Genomic DNA, 22,626 nt, shown 5'->3' on the forward strand with positions numbered 1-22,626 from the left:
GCTCTCCAGGTCCTTTGTAGTTCTGGAGATGGAGCCTGGAACCCAGGGCCTCAGGCACAGTAGGCAAGTCTCCACCCGGAGCCTCCCTCCAGCCCCAGGCCTCCTCCCGGGACAGAGAGAGGATGTGCCTTTCCTTTCTGAGAGATGATACACTATATGTTAGACCAATATTGCCAATTTCCTTATTTAGGATCACAGGATTTTATTTAACTGCATTGTCTTTATACTTGGACTTCTTTCCTCTAACACTAAAATCTGGGTTCCTAACAACATTAACATTATTTTCTTTATGCAAAAATACATATAATAATTTCAGACTGGTAATGCCAGCAATTATAGCTAACACTATGATTGTCAAAAACAGCTTAAGATTTGCAATTCTTATGCACAACCAGACGAATGAGAAGTTATATTCCATTTATGTATGATGTGTCAAAATGCATTCTATTGTCGTTTAAAACTAGAACAAATTCTTAAAAATTAAAAATAAATTAAAAAAAAAAAAGATGTGCAATTCTTTTTTGCCTTGGGATACATCCTACCAGGGAATATGTGTATAGTGTGCTCAACATACTGTGCTTCAGCCAGGAGCAGTGGCACACACCTGTTATTCCAGCAACTGGGGAGGCTGAGGCAGGAGGATCACAAGTTCAAGGTCAGTCTGGGTACTTAGTGAGATCCTGTCTCAAAACATAAAAAGGGCTGGGGATGTAGCCCAGTGGGAGAGCACCCTTGGGTTCAGTCTCAGCACTGAAAAAAAAACCTACTGTGTTTTAAAGTCATTCAAAATAATTCCTATTTGTGTGGTTGAGCTGTCAACTCCAAATCACAACCGCCGGCTCATTTTCATTTCAAGTTTGTCTGGTTCTCTCTTTCTTTCCAAGCATGCATACAGCCATGCATACATCGCTGCCCTGCTGGAAAAAAAAATAAAGTGAGAAAGACACAAGCAGATAAAAATATATTCATATTCTCCCTTAGATGAGGGACAGCCTATACCATGCACTTTTCTCTAACCTGAAGTTCATTCTGATGCTAACTCGCTCATTGGTTTTGGTTCTGGGGATTGCACCAGGTGCGTTCTACCACTGAGCTCCATCCTCATCCCTTTTTATTGTTTAAAGTTTCCCAGGCTGGCCTCAAACGTGTGATCCTCCTGCCTCAGCCTCCTGAGTAGCAGAGATTACCCGTGTGCGCCACCACGCCCAGCGTGATGCTGAGGACTCTAAACATAGACTGGAATTTATCAACATGGTATTATTCTGTTTGGGCTAAGCGGGAAAAAAAGAAAGAAAGAAACCCAGAAGGTAGTAGACCATTTTGCTAGTACCAGTTATTTCAGGGCATTGGTTTTATTTTTTAAATTCCATCCACTTGATTGATATTTATGGAGATATTTATGGTACACTCAGGGTGTACTCACTGTCACCCGGGGCAAGAACAGTATCTGAATTTAGTTTTCTGTGCCAATGTTTTTAAATTTACCAGTGAATACCAGGAGCAAATAAATAAGTAATAAAAATTCATTGAGGGAATGAAATGCTCCTGCACGGGATCTGTTTAGATCATTTACATTATGCACGTCTGTGTTTCCTGAAACTGTTTTCATAGTGAACACACATTAGTCTGGCAACCAGGAAGGGCGATGGCTGGGGCAAGGGCTCAGGGGTAGAGATCTTGCCTGGAACATGCGAGGCTCCAGGGCTGGGTTCCATCCTTGGCACCACGACTTAAGAAAAGAAAACTTGTAAAGCTGCACCCATTAGAGAATGCATGCCCTGCACGTATGTCCGTGCCCCTCCCTGTCCGTCAGAGCCATCTGCCTTCACAGACTCCATTCTGGTTCCTTCAGTCCCAGGTCCCCTCAGCCTCTCCCCAGGCCTGGGACCCACAGAGCCCAGCTCAGGGGGCCTAGTGCAGGGCTGGGCTCCTGGTCAATGTGTATTAAGATGGGACGTATTGATTTCCAGGAGGGGAAACAGGCTCAGAGAGGTCAAGTGACCTGTCTAGTGTCACACAGCGACACACAGCTCTCTGCCCTTGCTGCCCCCTGGAGTGGACTCAGGCTAAGTCCAGATTCCTTTCCTGGGACCTTTTTGCTGGGTTTACAAGATTGCATCCCCCCACCCCGGAGACATATTCGATTCCTCTATGGGCCACACCAGAAATTACTCCACTTCCTGGCACCCAGCTCACACTGGTACTGTTGGGCCACCAAGCAGCCTAGGCCTCAGGCCTGGTCCTCAAGGAGTCCCTAGTCTGGAGGCAGAGCCAGACGCCGTGTTTACTCTTACCACCATGGGTTCAGGCCTGGGCTGCAGAGAGGAACTGCAAGAGCCTAGAGGGCTGCCTGGAGGAGGGGCCATGAGCTGGGCTTGAAGAATGAGTGAGAGGAGGCTGGACAGAGTGGAAATGCAGCTGGGTGGACACACGGATGTGGATGATGTGGGCTTGTGTGGGTGGATGGAGAGGAAGGTGAATGGTGGAGCAGCACGGAGGAAGGGGGCTGGGGGAGGGGAGGGGAGGAGATGGGTAGATGGTAGACAGAAGACACAGGGATGGTTGGGGTGAGGGAAGGGCGCATGGGGAGATGGATGGATGGATGGATAGGATGGATGGATGGATGGATGGATGGATGGATAGGATGGATGGATGGATGGGTGGATAGATGGATGGATGGATAGGATGGATGGATGGATGGATAGATGGATGGATGGATGGATGGATATATGGATGGATGGATGGATGGATATATGGATGGATAGGATGGATGGATAGGATGGATGGATTGATGGATAGGATGGATGGATAGGATGGATGGATGGATGGATGGATGGATGGATAGGATGGATGGATGGATGGATAGGATGGATGGATGGATAGGATGGATGGATAGGATGGATGGATGGATAGGATGGATGGATAGGATGGATGGATGGATAGGATGGATGGATGGATGGATGGATAGGATGGATGGATGGATAGGATGGATGGATAGGATGGATGGATGGATAGGATGGATGGATGGATGGATGGATGGATAGGATGGATGGATGGATAGGATGGATGGATAGGATGGATGGATGGATAGGATGGATGGATGGATGGATGGATAGGATGGATGGATGGATGGATAGGATGGATAGATGGATGGATGGATAGGATGGATGGATGGATAGGATGGATGGATGGATGGATGGATGGATGGATAGGATGGATGGATGGATAGGATGGATGGATAGGATGGATGGATGGATAGGATGGATGGATAGGATGGATGGATGGATAGGATGGATGGATAGGATGGATGGATGGATAGGATGGATGGATGGATAGGATGGATGGATAGGATGGATGGATAGGATGGATGGATGGATAGGATGGATGGATGGATGGATGGATAGGATGGATGGATGGATGGATAGGATGGATGGATGGATGGATAGGATGGATGGATAGGATGGATGGATGGATAGGATGGATGGATGGATAGGATGGATGGATGGATGGATGGATAGGATGGATGGATGGATGGATGGATGGATGGATAGGATGGATGGATAGGATGGATGGATGGATGGATGGATGGATAGGATGGATGGATGGATGGATGGATAGGATAGATGGATGGAAGGGATGAATAGATAAATAGGATAGATGGATGGATGGATAGGATGGATGGATGGATGGATGGATAGATGGATGGATGGATAGGATGGATGGATGCATGGATGGATAGGATAGACGGATGGAAGGGATGAATAGATAAATAGGATGGATGGATGGATGGATGGATAGATAGGATGGATGGATGGGATGGATGAATGGATAGATGGATGAATGAATGGATGGATAGGATGGATGGATGGATGGATGAATGGATAGGATGGATGGATGGATGGATGGATGGATGGATAGGATGGGTGGATAGATGGATGGATAGGATGGATGAATGGATAGGATGGATGGATGGATGGATAGGATGGGTGGATAGATGGATGGATAGGATGGATGAATGGATAGGATGGATGGATGGATAGGATGGATGGATGGATGGATGGATGGATAGGATGGATGGATAGGATGGATGGATGGATGGATAGGATGGATGGATGGATGGATAGGATGGATGGATGGATAGGATGGATGGATAGGATGGATGGATGGATAGGATGGATGGATAGGATGGATGGATAGGATGGATGGATGGATAGATGGATGGATGGATAGGATGGATGGATGGATGGATGGATGGATAGGATGTATGGATGGATGGATGGATGGATAGGATGGATGGATGGATAGGATGGATGGATAGGATGTATGGATGGATAGGATGGATGGATAGGATGGATGGATGGATAGATGGATGGATGGATAGGATGGATGGATGGATGGATGGATGGATAGGATGTATGTATGTATGTATGGATGGATAGGATGGATGGATGGATAGGATGGATGGATAGGATGTATGGATGGATAGGATGGATGGATGGATAGGATGGATGGATGGATAGGATGGATGGATAGGATGGATGGATGGATGGATGGATAGGATGGATGGATGGATAGGATGGATGGATAGGATGGATGGATGGATGGATGGATGGATAGGATGGATGGATAGGATGGATGGATGGATAGGATGGATGGATAGGATGGATGGATGGATGGATAGGATGGATGGATGGATGGATGGATAGGATGGATGGATGGATGGATAGGATGGATGGATAGGATGGATGGATGGATGGATAGGATGGATGGATGGATGGATGGATAGATGGATGGATGGATAGGATGGATGGATGGATGGATGGATGGATAGGATGTATGGATGGATGGATGGATGGATAGGATGGATGGATAGGATGGATGGATGGATAGGATGGATGGATGGATAGGATGGATGGATACGAGGGATGGATGGATAGGATGGATGGATAGGATGGATGGATGGATGGATAGGATGGATGGATGGATAGGATGGATGGATGGATGGATAGGATGGATGGATGGATGGATGGATAGGATGGATGGATGGATAGGATGGATGGATAGGATGGATGGATAGGATGGATGGATAGGATGGATGATGGATGGATGGATAGGATGGATGGATGGATGGATGGATGTATAGGATGGATGGATGGATGGATGGATGGATAGGATGGATGGATGGATAGGATGGATGGATAGGGTGGATGGATGGATGGATAGGATGGATGGATGGATGGATGGATAGGATAGACGGATGGAAGGGATGAATAGATAAATAGGATGGATGGTTGGATGGATGGATGGATAGGATGGATGGATGGATAGGATGGATAGATGGATGGATGGATGGATGGATAGGATGGATGGATGGATAGGATGGATGGATAGGATGGATGGATGGATAGGATGGATGGATAGGATGGATGGATGGATAGGATGGATGGATAGGATGGATGGATGGATAGGATGGATGGATAGGATGGATAGGATGGATGGATGGATAGGATGGATGGATGGATGGATGGATGATAGGATGGATGGATAGGATGGATGGATGGATGGATAGGATGGATGGATGGATGGATGGATAGATGGATCGATGGATAGGATCGATGGATGGATGGATGGATGGATAGGATCGATGGATGGATGGATGGATAGGATGGATGGATGGATGGATAGATGGATAGGATGGATGGATGGATGGATAGGATGGATGGATAGGATGGATGGATGGATGGGTGGATAGATGGATGGATGGATAGGATGGATGGATGGATGGATAGATGGATGGATGGATAGGATGGATGGATGCATGGATGGATAGGATAGACGGATGGAAGGGATGAATAGATAAATAGGATGGATGGATGGATGGATGGATGGATAGATAGGATAGATGGATGGGATGGATGAATGGATAGATGGATGAATGAATGGATGGATAGGATGGATGGATGGATGGATGAATGGATAGGATGGATGGATGGATGGATGGATGGATAGGATGGGTGGATAGATGGATGGATAGGATGGATGAATGGATAGGATGGATGGATGGATGGATAGGATGGGTGGGTGGATAGATGGATGGATAGGATGGATGAATGGATAGGATGGATGGATGGATAGGATGGATGGATGGATGGATGGATAGGATGGATGGATAGGATGGATGGATGGATGGATGGATAGATAGATAGATGGATAGGATAGGATGGATGGATGGATAGGATGGATGGATGGATGGATGGATGGGTAGGATGGATGGATAGGATGGGTGGATGGATGGATGGATGGATAGGATGGATGGATGGATGGATGGATAGATAGATGGATGGATAGGATGGATGGATGGATAGGATGGATGAATGGATGGATGGATGAATGGATAGGATGGATGGATGGATGGATAGGATGGATGAATGGATGGATGGATGAATGGGATGGATAATGGATGGATAGATGGACAGATGGATGAATGGATGGATGGGAAATGTGTGAGTGAACAAACAAGTGGTGGATTGGAAGGGTGGGGCTTGGACTGCCATGTTTTCTAAGCATGCTGGCTATCACCAGAGAGCCTGGTAAAGACGGCCTCCATGGTGGGGGCTCCAGCATCCCCGTGCATGGCAGCCTTATCTCCAGCTTGGCCACCACGGGGGCTTTCCCAGGGCCCCTCCTCCTGCCAGACTCCAGGCTCCTGCCCTTTATTCAGGGTCTGGTGCTGTTCCACACCATGGAGTCCCACACCGGCAGGTACCACAGCTGCCGGGGGGCGGAGGTCTTCAGCAGGTATTATTTGGAAGTCACTGTGACCAGTTAGACAGTGTGTGACATGGACTCCAGCATCACCATGGTGTCCCAGCTGCTCTCTGAAAGGTGCCCCCAATCCATACCACCCTGAATGTGCCCAATCTCATCTGAATAAGTCCCCACAGGTGTGGCCGCTGTCCTGGGGTCAATACGCCTGCGTTTACCCACGTGTTCCTCACTCACACGTGCACGCAGGTCCCCAGGAAGACCCCATCTCCCTGCACCCCAAGGATGCTAACTGCCGACTCCTTAGCACCCGCCACCTGTACTTCCACTCCCCCTACCTCTGCTCATCACCTCCTTTGGAGTTGCCCCCAGAACAGCAGTGCCCCCAAGAGACCCCTGAGGGCTCAGCCTAGCACCAGCTCAGAAGAACCCCAAAACCTGAAGAACCACAGATATGATGGGATGGTGCAGCAGACGGCTGGGGGTACTGACAGCCCTTCCCTAACTCTGGCCTTTTGATTCCTATTTACTTTGGGGTTTATTTATTTAACAGAGTTAAGGGGTTTTGAGAAGTGGGGCCCAATATTTTTTTTTTGGCGCTGCTGGGGATGGAGTCCAGGGCCCTCACTCATGCCTGGCTAGTGCTCGCACTGAGCTGCACCCCCAGCCCTTTTTTATATAATTTTATTTTGAGGCAGGATCTCACTAAGTTGCTGAGGCTGGTCTTGAACTTGTGATCCTCCTGCCTCAACCTTCTAAGCTGCCAGGATTGCAGGTGTGGGCCACCATGCCCAGCTTACACGTGACCCTTTTGGTCTTTCCTGTAGGGGTCCTCCCTCCCCAGCCTGAGTCCCCTGTGACTCCCTCCGGGGGTGGAGGATCTCCCTGCTTCCGGAAGCAGATGTTTTCCTCCCATTGGTGCCTGGGATCTCAGTGATAAGACCTGGAGCCGGCCGTCAGGGTCTTGTGAGGGAGAGGAAGGCAGGACAGGACAGGAAGGGGTTATTGAGATGGGCTTCCTCCCCAAGGTCCTGGTAGGGATGTGAGCTCTGAGCCTGTGGCCATCCCTAGAAAAATAATGAAAGTGATGATAACAATGCTGTGTGTTTATCGGGCATGGTCCTGGGCTTGCCTCCCTATGCAGTAGCCAGTGAGAGCCGCGTTAGATTCACCAGCCTCCGTCTATCATTATGTGACTGCCTGGTCAATCTTATCTAATGATGGAAAAGCCGATCATGCCCCTCTCCCGCTAAACAGCCTCCTGTGGCTCCCCAGTACTCTGACTCCAAAGCCCACATTCCTCACTGAGGCTCACAAGGTCCTTCATGCCCAAGCCTGGGAACCACTCTGCTCCAGCCATACCCACCCAAGGTTCCTCCAAGGGGCTTGAGCGCATTCTCCCTCAGGACCTTTCCCCTAAATCAGCTCCTCCTCAGGGTGGCCTTCAACAACCATTCTAGAATTGGTCTGTCGTTTTACCTGAGTTTCCTCCTCACAAGATGCTGTCGGAAATTATCCTCCGTAGCCAGACACAGTGACCCACGCCTGTCATCCCAGCAACTCAGGAGGCTGAGGCAGGAGGATTGCAATTTCAAGGCCAGCCTCAGCAACTTAGTGAGATCCTGTGTCGAAAAATAAATAAATAAAAAGAGCTGGGGTGTGGCTCAGGAAGAGTGAGGCCCTGGGTTCCATCCCTAGAAACACACACACACACACACACACTCAGCAGGGGAGGTTAAAGCACAGGCCAAAAGGCAGATTACAGGCCCAGCTTTGGCCTTGAGCTGCCACAGTGATTGTCTTCCTTCCAGGTTTCCCTCTGAGCACCCCCACACTGGACAAAGGAGTGGCCCCTGAGAGGCCTGGCCTCCAAGAAGACTCCATTCTGGGGAAGAGGCAAAGTCAGGCACAGACCCCTTGCCCCACCCCACCCCGCCACTTCCTGAGGTGCCAGAGCTGGTGGAGTTGGCAGGGGAGCTAGGAAGGCTTCCTGGAGGACGGGGTCCCCGAGTTGGCGTTCTAGGCCATAGGTGGGGCCCGACCCACAGGCAGGAAGGAGGCTGAGTCTCCATGAGGCTCATGGAAGGTGTTGGGGCAGGGGAAAGAGCAGCGTGGCTGTGGGGAGGCATCCCTGGTGAGGGGGCCGGTGCTGGTTTCCCAGGGGGCACAGCCAGGCTGCTGGCCACCAATCAGGACCGTGCCAAGGACCAGGAGCGGCCTCCTCTGGCACACCGAGAGAGGAGGCTGTGGTGTCTGAGTCACCCGCTGCTGGGAGAACATTCGGCGCCCAGAGGCCCCGCGTGGGCTGTCACCAAGCAGGAACACGGCCCCCGGAGCCCTTCCATGCCGCCTTCCCCGCGGCCTCCCGCTCTCTGTTCCACAGCTGTTCCCTCAAGGCCACAGAAGGAGCGTGGGATGTGTGGGGGGGCAAGTGGCGAGGAGGCTGGAGGCTCGAGGGAGGCTGCTCCATCAGCACCCACGAGCTTCCAGGTCAGGGGGCCTCCCTGGCGAGGGCCCAGAGGATCCCGGGGTTACCTGCGTCGAAGGACTGATCAGGATGGAGAAAGCGGGGCTCAGAGAGAGTGGGGTCGGTGTCCGTTCTCCCCGGGTACAGACACCGAATCCCTGCCCAGGCCTGGTGGTAGGAAGCCGAACATGCCCCTCCCTCCCCGGCTCCAAACTCTCCCATGGCTCCCCAGCACCTTCAGAACTAAACCCAGACCTCACCACGGCCCACAAAGCCCTGCTGAGCTCCTGTGACCCCCACCGCGGGTCTCAGCAACCTCCCCACCCTTATTCCGCCCTGGTCACCCCAGCCTTCCCAGTGCTCTTCCAACAGGCCCAGTTTGTCCCCACCTCAGGGCCTCTGCTTCTGTCCGGAGCACTCTGTGAATGATGACACAAAGAAGTGGCCACTAGGAACTGGGACCGGAACCCAGGTCCACCCGAAGCCCCAGCCCTGCTCTCGCCAGCGGTGCTGAGTTCAAAAGAAACGTTTAGGCCCATAGGCTGTGGAGCTGACCGATGCTCAGCAAGTCCAGAGCCCACGGCCAGTGGCCGGGTGCCAAAGACCCTCAGGCCTTCAGCCCAAGCCCCTCTGCTCAGAGAGCACCGAGGCCGTCACAACCCAAGGCCATGGCGTCCCTGCTGATGTGTCCGCGATTTCTCCGCCCCACTTTCTGCCCTCCACGCGGGTGGATGTCGGAGCCTTCAAGGACAATGAATCCAAAAATAATCGGGCGACCTACCTCCCAAAAATGGGGCATCCCCGCCCAGCCACCTGGCACCCAGGAGGTAATTAGTGCATGTGGCAAACTAGGGTAATTAGCTCTGCGGGAACTGAACCGGGACCCAGCTTTAGGGGGCTTCGGCACCCACCGCCTCCTCACACCCCCAACCCACCTTGGTCCTGGGACATTAAGTCCACAACCCAGTTCCAGACCCCACCATCTGACCCCTTCTTCCCCGGGGTTAAGAACCATCCTGGCTCTGTGCTTCCCGGAGCTGCTCATTGAATGAATTAAGTTTGGTCTTGGGCAGAATTAAGTTCTGAATTGAAGGCAGGGTCTCCCCCAAGAAATGTGAAATCACCAAATTCCCCTTCCCCAGGGTCCCGATGTGTCCACCCTGAATACCAAGGGACACTCTGGCTGGGGGAGTGAGAGGTGGACACAGAGACTGCCAACCATGGGGTTAGGCTGAGTTAGAAGGGAAAGGGACGGGAGAAGGTCTAGAGGAAGAGGAGGGAGGGCTTCCTGAGATGGGGGCATTGATAGCAGGATTTTGAGGGATGAATAGGAGTTGGTCTGTAGGCTGGCCCAACTAGCTATGGCTACGGGACTGGGGGTTGGTTGAAGGGGCACACAAGGGGATGGAAGCTATCAATTTCAAGGATATAATGCAGGTTGAGCCCATTTCTGTCCTAAAGAACTCATGCCTTGTTGGGACCCTTCAACCCCTGACAATGAAAATCTTAAGAATTTTGTTCAGGGCTGGGCGTGGTGGTGCACATCTGTAATCCTAGTGGCTCGGGAGGCTGATGCAGGAGGATCTCGAGTTCAAAGTCAGGAATTCAGGGAGGCACTAAGCAACTCAGTGAGACCCTGTCTGTAAATAAAATATAAAATAGGGCTGGGAATGTGGCTCAGTGGTCCAGTGCCCCTGAGTTAATTCCCTGTACCAAATAATAATAATAATAATAATAATAATAATTTGGTCCAGGATCAAAACCATATATCACCAATGTTTATAACAGCAAGCATTTATTAAGCACCTAGGGTCATGCTCTCTTCACATAAGAACTCATTGGATCCTTACTGTAAACCTCAGAATTGGGCACCACATATAATGCCCAGTTTATAAGTGGGGAAACTGAGGCACACAGAGAGGAAAGTGACTTCAGAGTTGCACTGCTGGTAAGAGGCAAGGCTGGCTCATGTGACTCTGGAGGCCATGGAGGTCCAAGGCTGGGGCCTAGGGATCCCCACTTTCTGAAAGCACCTATGGACCCTGCAGCCGGCTAGGCTTGTTCTAGGTGCTGGGACTGAACATGTAAGAAGTGAAGTAATCAGGTCCCAGGGGGTGGCTCAGGCCCACACCAGGAGGCTGGACACACAGCTTTGGGGAAGAGTGACTGGACCTCTCCTACTCTGTTGGTAGGAACCCTCTGGAAAGGAGAGGCAATTTAGCTTTGGTCCAACGACTGAGTCAGATTTAACCAGGCAGAGACAGAGCTGGCTACGTAGCTGCCACTTTTTGCAGATGAATCTTCACTAGTGCCGAGTGAGCTGTCCTGGTCCTTTCTTGGTCCCTCCTATAATAGGGAGGTCATTCCCTGGCACCACTCCTGCGCCCCCAGCTGTCACATCTAGTCAGTTGCCTTCAGGTGGTGACCACTGCCTGCCCTTCAGGGACATTCCCATCCCTGGAAGAGAGGCCTCAAGTCCCAGGCAGAAGAGGGCTTAGTCTGAGCTCTGGGCAGCCCCCTACCTGTCTACACCCAGGGGACAGATACTGCCTGGACATTCCTGCCCTTCCCCTCCACCTCCAGCCCTGCAACCATCAGCCTGTTTTCCAGGCTAGGAAACTGAGGGCTACACTGAGAAAGCTACTCCCTCAGCTTGCACTTGGCTGAGACAGCTTCAGGTCGAGTTTGCTCCAGGCCAGCCTTGTCCTTACACCTCCCAGAGGCCTGGGGGCGGGGGTCCGGGGAAGCAACTCAACTCTGCACTCTCTCTCACATTCTTGTTTCTGCCCACACAAGGAGCAAAGTCTGCCTGGGCCCCTTGCCTAACCACCCCCCTAGAATAGCCACATGGCCCCAGCTCTGCAGCCAGCCCAGTACTTGGCAAACTGTGAGCAGTTTCCAGACAACTTGGCCCTTCCAGCACCTATCCCAGATACTTATTTTTTTAAAAAAAATATTTTGTTGGTAATAAGAAAAAGTCACTCTCTGAACAGAACAGACGGTATTTTCTTTGTTCCCCACAATGTTCAGGCATTTCATGGCTTCAGGCCTGAGAACGAAGCCAAATCCTTTGCTTCCGCACATGCCTCATGGAGTCAGAAGCAGCTGAGGAAACTGAGGCACAGAGATGGACAGTTGCTCCTGTGCTCAGCGAAGCTGGGGACCAGGATGGGCAGCCCTAGAGAAGGACCCAGCCTGGTCCCGACCCATATCATAAACAGGTAACAGACCTCACAGCCTCAGAAAGGAAGGAAGACACAGGTCAAAATCCTTCCAAGCCCTGGGACTTCAGAGGCTTCCTGGAGAAGGCAGGAGCGGAGCTGGAAGGACAGAGGAACAGATGCTCGCAGAGAGGGCATTCTGGGTGGAAGGATCTGCAAAGGCCCGGAGGGAGGAGAGCTCAGATGGTGGCTTGGGAGTAAGTCTCCAAAGACAAATGACCTGGAATTCACCTACAAGTAATTGGAAGGTAGCTACCAGCTCAGGGACGTGACTCACGCTGGGAGGAAATAGAAATAAAAGGGGCTGGGATGTGGCTCAAGCGGTAGCGCGCTCGCCTGCCGTGCGTGCGGCCCGGGTTCGATCCTCAGCACCACATACAAACAGGGATGTTGTGTCGGCCGAGAGCTGAAAAATAAATATTAAAAAATTCTCTCTCAAAAAAAAAAAAAAAAAAAAAAGAAATAAAAGACAGGGAAGAGAGGACAAGCGCAGAGGTCTCTTAGATGAAAAGCAACAACCTCTGAGGAAGTCGGGAAATTTAAGGGTGAGGCTCCAAGCTCTGGGGAACCGCAGACCTTGGTCCCAAAGGGCCAAAGGGACTCTGCCCTCCAACCCAAAAGCAAGGTGTGACTTTGGAGAAGTTTCCAGAGAAGCAGCAGCAACAGGATTCACAAGTGGGGCCCACTGGGGGGCTCAGGACTGAGGAGGCAGGTCTTGCTTAAGTTCTAGAAGGACCGTCTCCTGGCGAGTGTGGCAAGAGAGAGCTCTCTGTGACAAACACAGGCCTTAGGGGTCCTCAGGACCCAGGAGCCGGACACCCCCAACACTTGGCTTCTGGGAACCTCCAACAACATATAACCTTAATAATGATTCAACCATTCTTTTCTTTTGGGGACTGGATGACAGGATTTCTGTTACTCAGACTGCCCTCCAACCTGGCTCAGCCTCCCCAGTAGCTGGAACTAACTACATTTTATTATTTATTTATTTATTTTTGCTGAGGAGGGATTCCAGGACCTCGCCTACTAGGCAAGGGCTCTACCACTGAGTTATACCCCCAGATCCTTTGATGGCATTTTGGGGGGGGGGAAGGATACAGGGGATTGAACTCAGGGACACTGAGTCACACCCGCAGCCCTATTTTGCATTTTATTTACAGACAGGGTCTCACTGAGTTGCCTAGCATCTCGCTTTTGCAGAGGCTGGCTTTGAACTCGCGATTTTCCTGCCTCAGCTTCCTGAGCGGCTGGGATTACAGCTGTGCGCCACCGCAACCGACCATCGCTGACATTTTTTACTGGTGTCTTGGGGGAGAAAGAGGGAGACGGATACCCCCAGTCAGGGCTGGGAGGGAGGACAGATAGAACAGTTTCTCTCCTGGTCCGACTTCCAGCCATCTCCCTGCCTAGGTCTCCAGTTTCCTGGCAACACCCATTGAGCTCTATTGTATGCAGACCTTGGGAAAGATTACTGCACCCCTCCATCCTCCCCAACTCCACTGCGGGGGGAAGGACCTGACCCTCATCACAGTTTGAAGGGGATGACACCGGGCAGCGAGGGCAGAGGCAGCAAAAACCAGGACTGACCCTTAGAAGGCAATAGGAGAGTGAGGTCACATCTCTGTCTGATCAACTCTGTCCACCTGCTTCCTGTGCCTCCTCCAGTCCGGGTCTCTGCCTCATCCCGGATGTCCGTCCTTCTGTCTCTGTGTCCCCAGCTCCTCCTCCTCCTCCCATCCCCTGGTCCTCCCCTCTTCGCTGCTTTTCCTCAGTCCCGGGGGTCCCCTTGCCCTCCACACCCCGGCCCTCCCTCTCCCTCCTCCCTCTCCTGCCCGCCGCTGAGGGCCGGCAGGGGGCGCAGCGGGGCGGCCTCGGCGGCCCCGGGAGGCGGGGCGGGCCGCGTCCGCGTCGGGACCGGCCGCGATGGGACCGGAGGCGGCGCGGGCGGCGGCGGCGGCGGCGCAGACAAAGGCGCGGGCGGTGCGGAGGGCGGCGCGGAGGGCGCGGGCCGGGGAACCAGGGAGTGAGCGGGGCGCCCGGCAGCGCCGAGTCAGCGCCGCCACGGGGGCCGCACCCGACGCGCGCCCGGACACTGGCGGGCGCCGACCCAGCAGGGTGAGCCCGGCCGGCCATCCTGCGCCGGGAGCGCAGGGGCCGCCAAGCCCCAGGGCCGGGGAGAGGGTGCGGGGGACCCCGAAGTTCTGGGCTCAGGGCCCGGGGCCGGCGCGAGGAGCTCTGAAGTTCCAGGCTGGAGGAATCACAGGGGTCCCGAAGTTCCGGAGTCGGAGTCGGGGAGGGGACAGAGGGAGCGGTTCCAAAATTTCTGGCCCCGGCATTGAAGAAATCAGCCAACGGGTCCCCGAAGTCCCGGACCTGGGCTGGGAGAGCGGCGCAGAGGGGGTTCTCGAAGTTCCAGACCAGGGACTGGAGGGTGGGCAGGGGCCCCTGGAGTTCTGGAGTCGAGATCAGTGCCAAGGTCTCCAAAGTTTCGGACCCGGGGTTGCCGGAGGTAGCGCGGGGCGAGGGAGGGAAGACCCCGAAATTTCGGACCTGGGTTGGAGGAGGCAGAAGAGATGTCCCCAAAGTTCTGGAACCGGAGTCAGGGCAGCGTTGCGTGGATCGGGGAAGTTCCAGGGTCTGGGCTGCGCGTTTCGAAGTTGGGGAGCATACGGGGTGCCCTCCTGACGCGGGTGGGGCTGGATCCTGAATGAATATCAGGCCTCTGGACTGGGGCGCTTGGGATGAGGTCTCGCCCCCAGCCCGATTGGGGGTTCCTGGGCTCTGCGAGGTTTTGGACCCCCCTTGGGGAACCCCGCGGCCGGCGGCGTCCTAGGCGCATGACTAGTTGGTGAGTAACTTTTCCCAAACGCTGCGAGTCGCGGCAGGAGCCGCCGGCCCGGAAGGGCCTGGGTTCCGGGGACCCCTTCAATCCTCAGCCCCTGTCAGTCTCAGGACCCGCCCCCAACCCAGGCCTTAGCTGCCGCTCCTCCCCCACCTAGGGGCTCCGGTTTCAGACCCTGTGACCGGGATAGCAGCTGCCCAGGACAGGATGGGGGGGCATTCCCCCCTCTGACCTCGGAGGCTCCGGGCTGGGGGCCGCCCCTCCCCCTCCTGGAGTCCTACTTCTCCAACCCCCTATTAGATCCCCTGCAGATCCCTGGGATGTGGGTTTGGGGATGCCTGAGGACCAGGAAGTCTCCTCCCATCAGCATTGCTGGCTTCCTGGGACAGTGGCTATTGGAACCAACTGGGAGGCTGTGGAGCCCCTTCTCCCAATGTTGAATGTGCTGGAAAGTACTGATCAGAGTTATCCTTGGCCTTGCCACCCAGCCCGAGGGTGGAGAGGCTTCAATGGGGAGCCCAGTAACCAGAATGATGAGAAGTTTTATATTACATGTTAGGGGCCACCTGTCTTCTCCGGAGCTGCCTCCTGCCCAGAATGTTGTGGGGCTTTCCCAAATGGAGAATGATGGGGTCCTTTCTCTCTGATACCTACTGATTGTCATGCCTTTTTGATTAAAGTTCTATAATGGTACACCTGGTGGTGTCCTGAGATTGGACCTGTTTGGCCTTCTCAGCCTGACCTGAGAAGACACTCACAGGACCCCTCTGTCCCCAGGGGCCAAGCCAGCCACTCTTGCCACCCCTCTGGCTGCTCCTGAGAGCCCACCCAGCCCAGCCTGACCAATGTCCACAGCCAGGTAAGTTCCCACCTACCTTGCCCAGCCCTGAGCTCCTTGGAGGTGCTTGTCCCCCACTGAGTCCCTGCTCCCTGTTTAGGGAGCAGCCAATCTTCAGTACACGGGCACACGTGTTCCAGATTGACCCGGCCACCAAGAGGAACTGGATCCCTGCGGGCAAACATGCACTTACCGTCTCCTATTTCTACGATGCCACTCGCAATGTCTACCGCATCATCAGCATTGGGGGCGCTAAGGTCGGCAGGGTCTGGGTGGGGAATAGGCACTAGAGCCCCAGGAGATAGGCCTGGGTCTGGTCACTGCCTTGCTGGGTGCTCTGAGAAACAAGGAACCCTGGCCCTTTCTCAGCCATCTCTTCCTTCTGAAATGGCTCAGAGCAGTGACCTCTGAGGCCCTAAGACGAAATGGTGCTCATTCAACCAGAATTCATGTGCATTGTCATCAGGCCCACCAACCTTGATCTCTGTATCCCCACAGGCCATCATCAACAGTACTGTTACCCCCAACATGACCTTTACCAAAACCTCCCAGAAGTTTGGGCAGTGGGCAGACAGTCGTGCCAACACAGTCTATGGCCTTGGCTTTGCCTCTGAACAGCATCTGACTCAGGTAGGTGGCATGGGAGGAACAGAGCGGAGAGACAGGCCTGGGCCTAAGTCTTCACCTTGTCTCACTAGGGGACAGTACACAGGACCTGGCCTCTGTCTACTCAGTGGCAGAATGGGTACACAGAGCCAGGCACAGTGTTGCACACCTGTAATCCTAGCAGCTCAGGAGACTGAGACAGGAAGATTGCAAGTTCAAAGCCAGCCTCAGCAACTTAGCAAGGCCCTGTCTCAAAAAATAAAATATAAAAAGGGGCTGGAAATGTGGCTCAGTGGTTAAGCGCCTCTAGGTTCAATCCTGGAAACAACAACAACAAAAAGAATGGACACATAGAATTAGACAGGCAGGTGGCACATGCCAGTAATCCTAGGTGCTGGGGAGGCTGAGGCAGCAGGATCACAAATTTGAGGCCAGTGTCGGAAACTTGGCGTGACCCTGTCTCAAAACTTAAAAAAAAAAAAAAAATAAAGAAGGCTGGGGATGTAGCTTAGTGGTAGGGCATCCTGGGTTCATTCCCTAGTTCCCGGGGGGAAGAAGAGCAATAAGCCCCTTCTAGTTCCCTGGTTTGAATCCCGGTTCTGCTGGCCACTCGCTTCAATTTTAGGTACACCCTTGCCCTCAGGTCATTGCTCTGGTGCCTGGGCTAGGGGTCCCCACTTTCCCAGCAGTACTCAGCTGTTACCTCCCTTCTTCAGGATATTTTCTGTATCATTTTTTTTTCTTTTTATGATTAATGCTTCCTGTACCCTGAAGATTTTCTCTGTTTTATTCTAGAAGCATTATAATGTTCTTTTCAAGGTTAGGTCTTGAGTTAATTTCTGTGGGTGGTGCAAGTAGGGCCCGAGGTTCATTTTATCCCCACATGAATATTAAGTTATTTTTAGGCATTTTGTTGTTGTTGTTATTGTTTGTTTTGTTTACAGTGCTAGGGGATGGAACCCAGGGGGCTGCTTTTTTGTTTGTTGGTTAGTTGGTTGGTACCGGGATTGCTTAAGCACTGAAACACACCCCAAGCTCTTTTTATATTTTATTTAGAGACTGGGTCTTGCTAAGTTGCTTAGGGCTAAATTGCTGAGGCTGGCTTTGAACTTTCAATCCTCCTGCCTCAGCCTCCCGAGCCTCTGGGATTATAGGCATGCACCAACTTGCCCTGCTCAGGGGTCTGTTTTTGAAAAGATAATTTTCCCCCAGTGAATTACACTGAATACTTTTGCACGAATCTAGTGGTGTGACTGTAAATAATTTTTTTTAAAAGTTTTTGTTTGGAGGTGTTGGGGATTGAACCCAGGGCCTTGCTCATGCTAAGCAGGTGCTCTACCACTGAGCCACACCCAGACCCTAAACATTTTTTATTTATTTATTTATTATTTATCTATTTATTTATTTATTATTTATTATTTATTATTATTATTTATCTCAATAGAGATGGGGGTCTGCCTGTGCTGCCCAGGCTGGCCTCAAACTCCTGGCCTCAAACTATTGTCTCAGCCTCCCAGGAAGCTAAGAATACAGGGCATGCCACCACACCTGGTTAAAAAAAAAAAAAGATTTAAACAAAGGGAACTTATTTTAAAATTAAAACAAAACAAACGAAAACACTTTATATCTTAACTGGAGAACCAGTATTAATTGCCAGAGCTAGGTGGTAGATGTAAATGCTTGGCTTAATAAAAACTGGAAGCATGTAATTACTCTTTGACTCTCAGGGGCTCCAAGTGCAAGACCACCTCTCTTTGTTATAAAGGAATGTTAACAGGTATTAAAGAAAGGTCAGCACCAGCCAGAGGCTCTTCTTGTTGAAATAAGCCTGACACAGAGGAAAATGGAATCCCTTTCTTAATGTCTCTCAGTGTACTTACTGCCACCTCCGGGAACATCCCTCCCACCAGGGTACCCATTCTGCTCAAGGGGACATCATTTTCCAACCGGCCCCTTTCAGTTTGTGAGATAAGGGGGTATGCACAGTTCCTAAGTTCCCTTCCAAGGTAACAATGCTGGCAGTGGGTGGGAGTGACCTGGTGGGAGGCTGGAGAGTTTGTTCACCTCTGCTTTCCCTTCCCCAGTTTGCTGAGAAGTTCCAGGAAGTGAAGGAAGCAGCAAGGTTGGCCCGGGAGAAATCTCAGGATGGAGGGGAGCTTACCAGCCCTGCCCTGGGGCTTGCCTCCCACCAGGTGAGCATTCCCTGCCCCTCCTCCTGGCATCTCTGAATCAGCCATGCACTGTGTGGTACCTAGGGGAAAATGCTCACAGATGACCTTACAGTAGACCTGAGGCGTGGACCCTGGAGGCAGGGCTTGGGCCATGGATCACATCCTAGGAGGTTTAGCTTGGCTTGGGCTCAAAATCAGCTCAGATGACAGAATTAATTGAAGACTGGAAGTTAAAATAGCTAAGGGGGGTGCGCAGAACAGCGATCTGTCTCCGGGCACTACCCCCATTCATTTATTTTCAGTGTAATTTATTGAGCGCCTGCCGTGTGCCAGACCCGGGGCTGGGTACAGGGGTTTCAGAAATGAGAAAGTTGCTGTCTCTGACCTTAAGGCCGCAGGCCCAGGCAGTGAGATTGCTCCGAAGATGCAAATTCCGTCTGCGGAGGGCTTTCTGCGCGGTTCTTAACAGTGTGTGGAAATTCTGTCCCAGGGAAGAGCAGTGCTCAAGGGAACAGCTTGGAGCAATTAGATTCTGGGCAGCGTTTAGCTTTGCAGATTGTGTATCAGGTTTTCAGGGGCTGGTGAAAGCCCAGCTAGGCAAGGTGGGAGGCTCGGAAGTCCAGTCCAGGGGTCATGGGGAGCCATAGAGGGTGGGTGAGGACGGGAGGGATGCGCCTAGATGCCAGTACTGGGAAGGACCTACTGGGGTCCGCAGGTCAATTCAGATTCTCTGACCCCAGTCGTGACCACAGGGACTTCCGCCCTGACATCAACTATGACTTTCTAAGCCGTTCTTGACTGAAGCCACCACTCACCTTCACCCCGCTTTCATCCTCACCCGCAGGTGCCCCCCAGCCCCCTCGTCAGCGCCAATGGCCCAGGCGAAGAGAAACTGTTCCGCAGCCAGAGCGCGGACGCCCCGGGCCCCACCGAGCGGGAGCGGCTGAAGAAGATGCTGTCCGAGGGGTGAGGGGCGGGGCCTAGGGGCGGGCGGGGCGAGGTGGGCGGGGCAGGGAGGAGGCGCTGTGCATCTGAGATCGGGGAGGGGGAGGAGGCTGACCCAGATCCTGCCCGATCCCGAGCCGGACCACGCCTCCCTAGGGCTGGCTCCACCCCCTCTCATTCTGGAGTCCTTCCTCCCTCATTCACGCCTCCTTACCCTGTTCTGGCCACGCCCCAGTGGGATGCTTCACATCTCCCATTCAGACGAGGTCCTGGGGCTAAAGTCACGTGTCTATTTTGACCCGGTCAGGGACAGAAGTAAGCCTGCCCAGCGCCGCCCACTTCCCTAGCTCAGCGCTATTTGGGCCCCGCCCCGCTCCAGCCTAGCCCCGCCCCCAGCCTGGGGCTTATCTACCCCCCCCCCTCGTGCTGACCCCGGTTTCTCCACAGCTCGGTGGGCGAGGTGCAGTGGGAGGCCGAGTTCTTTGCGCTGCAGGACAGCAACAATAAACTGGCAGGCGCCCTGCGAGAAGCAAACGCCGCCGCAGCGCAGTGGAGGCAGCAGCTCGAGGCCCAGCGTGCAGAGGCCGAGCGGCTGCGGCAGCGGGTGAGGGCACCCTTCCCTCCCAGAGACACTGTCTGGCTCTGGCAACTGCAGAGGGGTTCCCAGGATGGCCGAATGACTTCAGCAGATCATTCCGGACCTCAGTTTCTTGCTCTGTAAAATGGGTCTTGAGACTGAAAGCCTCAGAGGGTCGGTCATGCTCTAAAGTCCAAACTACCCGGAGGAGGGGTGGTACCACCTACCAAGAAGGAGTAGGAGGCAGATTCTCCAGGGGCCTGGGGAGCAATGGGACAGCACGCTGGGGTGTTGTGCTGAGCTTCCTGTGGGTGTAGGTGGCCGAGTTGGAGGCCCAGGCAGCTGCAGAGACAGCTCCTGTCGTCGAGAAGGAGGTGCCCAGTCAGTCGCTGGAGCAGCTGGAAGCCCTGGTGCAAACAAAGGACCAGGTGAGCACCAAGTGTGGTCCCTGAGCCCTGCCTTCCATCAGCTTCCCCTGTGGATCCAGGACCCCCAGAACAGACCCTGGGAACCCTTCTCCCCTAGGAGATCCAGACGCTGAAGAATCAGACTGGTGGTCCTCGAGAGACCCCGGATGCCACAGAGCGGGAGGAGACCCAACAGAAGGTGCAGGTGTGTGGGGGTGCCAGGGAGTGGGGTGATGGAGAATGGGTATCCAACCCCTGGATAGGACAGACTTGGGGTCTATGTCCCTGAGCCTTAATTTCTTCATTTGTAAGTGGATCAGGACCATATCCACCTAATGTCATGAAGAATTGGGAAGACTAGACCCACAGAATTCCTGACACTTAGTAGGTGCTTTATAAACAACAATAATTAGTAGTTTCACATCTGTCCTTCATTCAAAGAGCACTTTCTCAGTCCTTGCTAATTCCATTGCTTAACCTCATCAAATCTTCAAAATGTTCTGGCCTGAGATCACAGAGACTGCATTTGAATCCAGGTCTGGCAGGCTTAGCTTTCACTGGAGTCTTCGAGAAATGTTCATGGGGTACTTCCTATGTGCCCAATACATGGAGATATTAAAGGGGCTGGTGCCTCCCGAAGATTCCTGGGGAGAAAAGTTGGGGAAGTGATCCCTATCATCTTCTGGGCACACAGCATGTGCAAAGGCCCTGAGGTGTGAAGAAAGCCAGAGTGTTTAAAGAACTGCAAGGCTGACTGGGAATGAGCAAGGAAAGGAGAGCCCCAGCACACCCCTAGGGATGTGCATTTATTTCCAGTGTCGTGAGAGTCATAGGAGGGCTTTAAGTGGAGGAGAACCACAATTGGTTCTATGCTCAAGATGGCTGGGGACAGGGAGTGCTGGGCAGAGCAGAGGTGCCGAGAGGCGGCTGTGAGACAAACAGGTCCCAGCCCAGCACCCTCAGATGCTGGGTACCCAGTCAGGGCTGATGACCCTTGAGACTTGTTGGGGTCCCCAACTCTGCTACCCTGTCCCCACAGGACCTGGAGACACGCAACGCAGAGCTGGAGCACCAACTTCGGGCCACGGAGCGCAGCCTGGAAGAGGCCCGGGCCGAGCGGGAGCGGGCGCGGGCTGAGGTGGGCCGGGCCGCACAGCTGCTGGACGTCAGGCTGTTTGAGCTGAGCGAACTCAGAGAAGGCCTGGCCCGCCTGGCGGAGGCTGCGCCCTGAGCAGAGCTGGGTCTCAGGGCTGGTTCTACCTAAAGGATCCCCACGTGGGGTGAGGCTGGGGCTCAGGCGGCACAGGCGGGCCTGTTTGCCCTGGCAGGGACCAGGGAGCCTGACTCGGCCTGGCCACTCACAGCATGGGGCCTGTTTTTGAGCTTTTCATTGTGTAGAATTTCTAGACCCCACGGGCACGTGCTGGTGCCCAGATTACATTTCTAAGTGTGACTGTGCGTGTGTGGTGTGTAGGCACCAGACCCGTCGCCCCCCCTTCACCTGCCTCCTTCAGGATGGATGTCTGTATAGGGGATTGAACCCAGTGGGGCTTTACCACCGAGCTACATCCCCAGTCCTTTTTAAAGTTTTCTACTTTACAACTGGGTCTTACTGAGCTGAGGCTAGCCTCAAGCTTGCGATCCTCCTGCCTCAGCCTCTTGAGTTGCTGGGATTATAGATGTGCATCAACTTTGGCCTTAGGTGGCCCCTGGTTAAATCTCCCTCACTCTGGCCACAACCTCCAGATGTGGGCAGTCGGGGAAAAGCCTAGAATACAGCTGTGCTC

At 53.1% G+C, this 22,626-nt stretch overlaps 1 protein-coding gene and 1 long non-coding RNA gene across 3 annotated transcripts; one reads left to right on the forward strand and one right to left on the reverse strand.

Annotated features, from left to right (window-relative positions):
- Window positions 1-531: 531 nt before the first annotated feature.
- LOC143409755 (uncharacterized) lies at window positions 532-15,384 on the reverse strand. 2 transcript variants are annotated; one of them, XR_013092675.2, is made up of 4 exons: window positions 15,004-15,384; window positions 8,245-8,387; window positions 7,709-7,832; window positions 532-914 (listed from the first exon to the last, which is right to left on the reverse strand). It is a non-coding gene; the product is annotated as an uncharacterized LOC143409755 (long non-coding RNA). The 2 variants fall into 2 exon arrangements; XR_013092674.2 differs by lacking the exon at window positions 532-914 and having other exon boundaries at window positions 7,524-7,832.
- On the forward strand, window positions 14,410-22,277 carry Homer3 (homer scaffold protein 3). Its single transcript, XM_076870240.2, has 10 exons — window positions 14,410-14,568; window positions 16,073-16,154; window positions 16,234-16,390; window positions 16,632-16,763; window positions 18,824-18,931; window positions 19,755-19,876; window positions 20,303-20,459; window positions 20,750-20,860; window positions 20,958-21,044; window positions 21,879-22,277. Exons 2-10 carry the CDS (start codon window positions 16,141-16,143, stop codon window positions 22,068-22,070), a joined length of 1,080 nt encoding a protein of 359 aa, XP_076726355.2. The 5' UTR covers window positions 14,410-14,568; window positions 16,073-16,140; the 3' UTR covers window positions 22,071-22,277.
- The last annotated feature ends 349 nt before the right edge of the window (window positions 22,278-22,626 follow it).

Source organism: Callospermophilus lateralis, chromosome 1 (genome assembly GCF_048772815.1).
Source record: "Callospermophilus lateralis isolate mCalLat2 chromosome 1, mCalLat2.hap1, whole genome shotgun sequence".
In the NCBI taxonomy this organism is placed as follows: Eukaryota; Metazoa; Chordata; class Mammalia; order Rodentia; family Sciuridae; genus Callospermophilus; species Callospermophilus lateralis.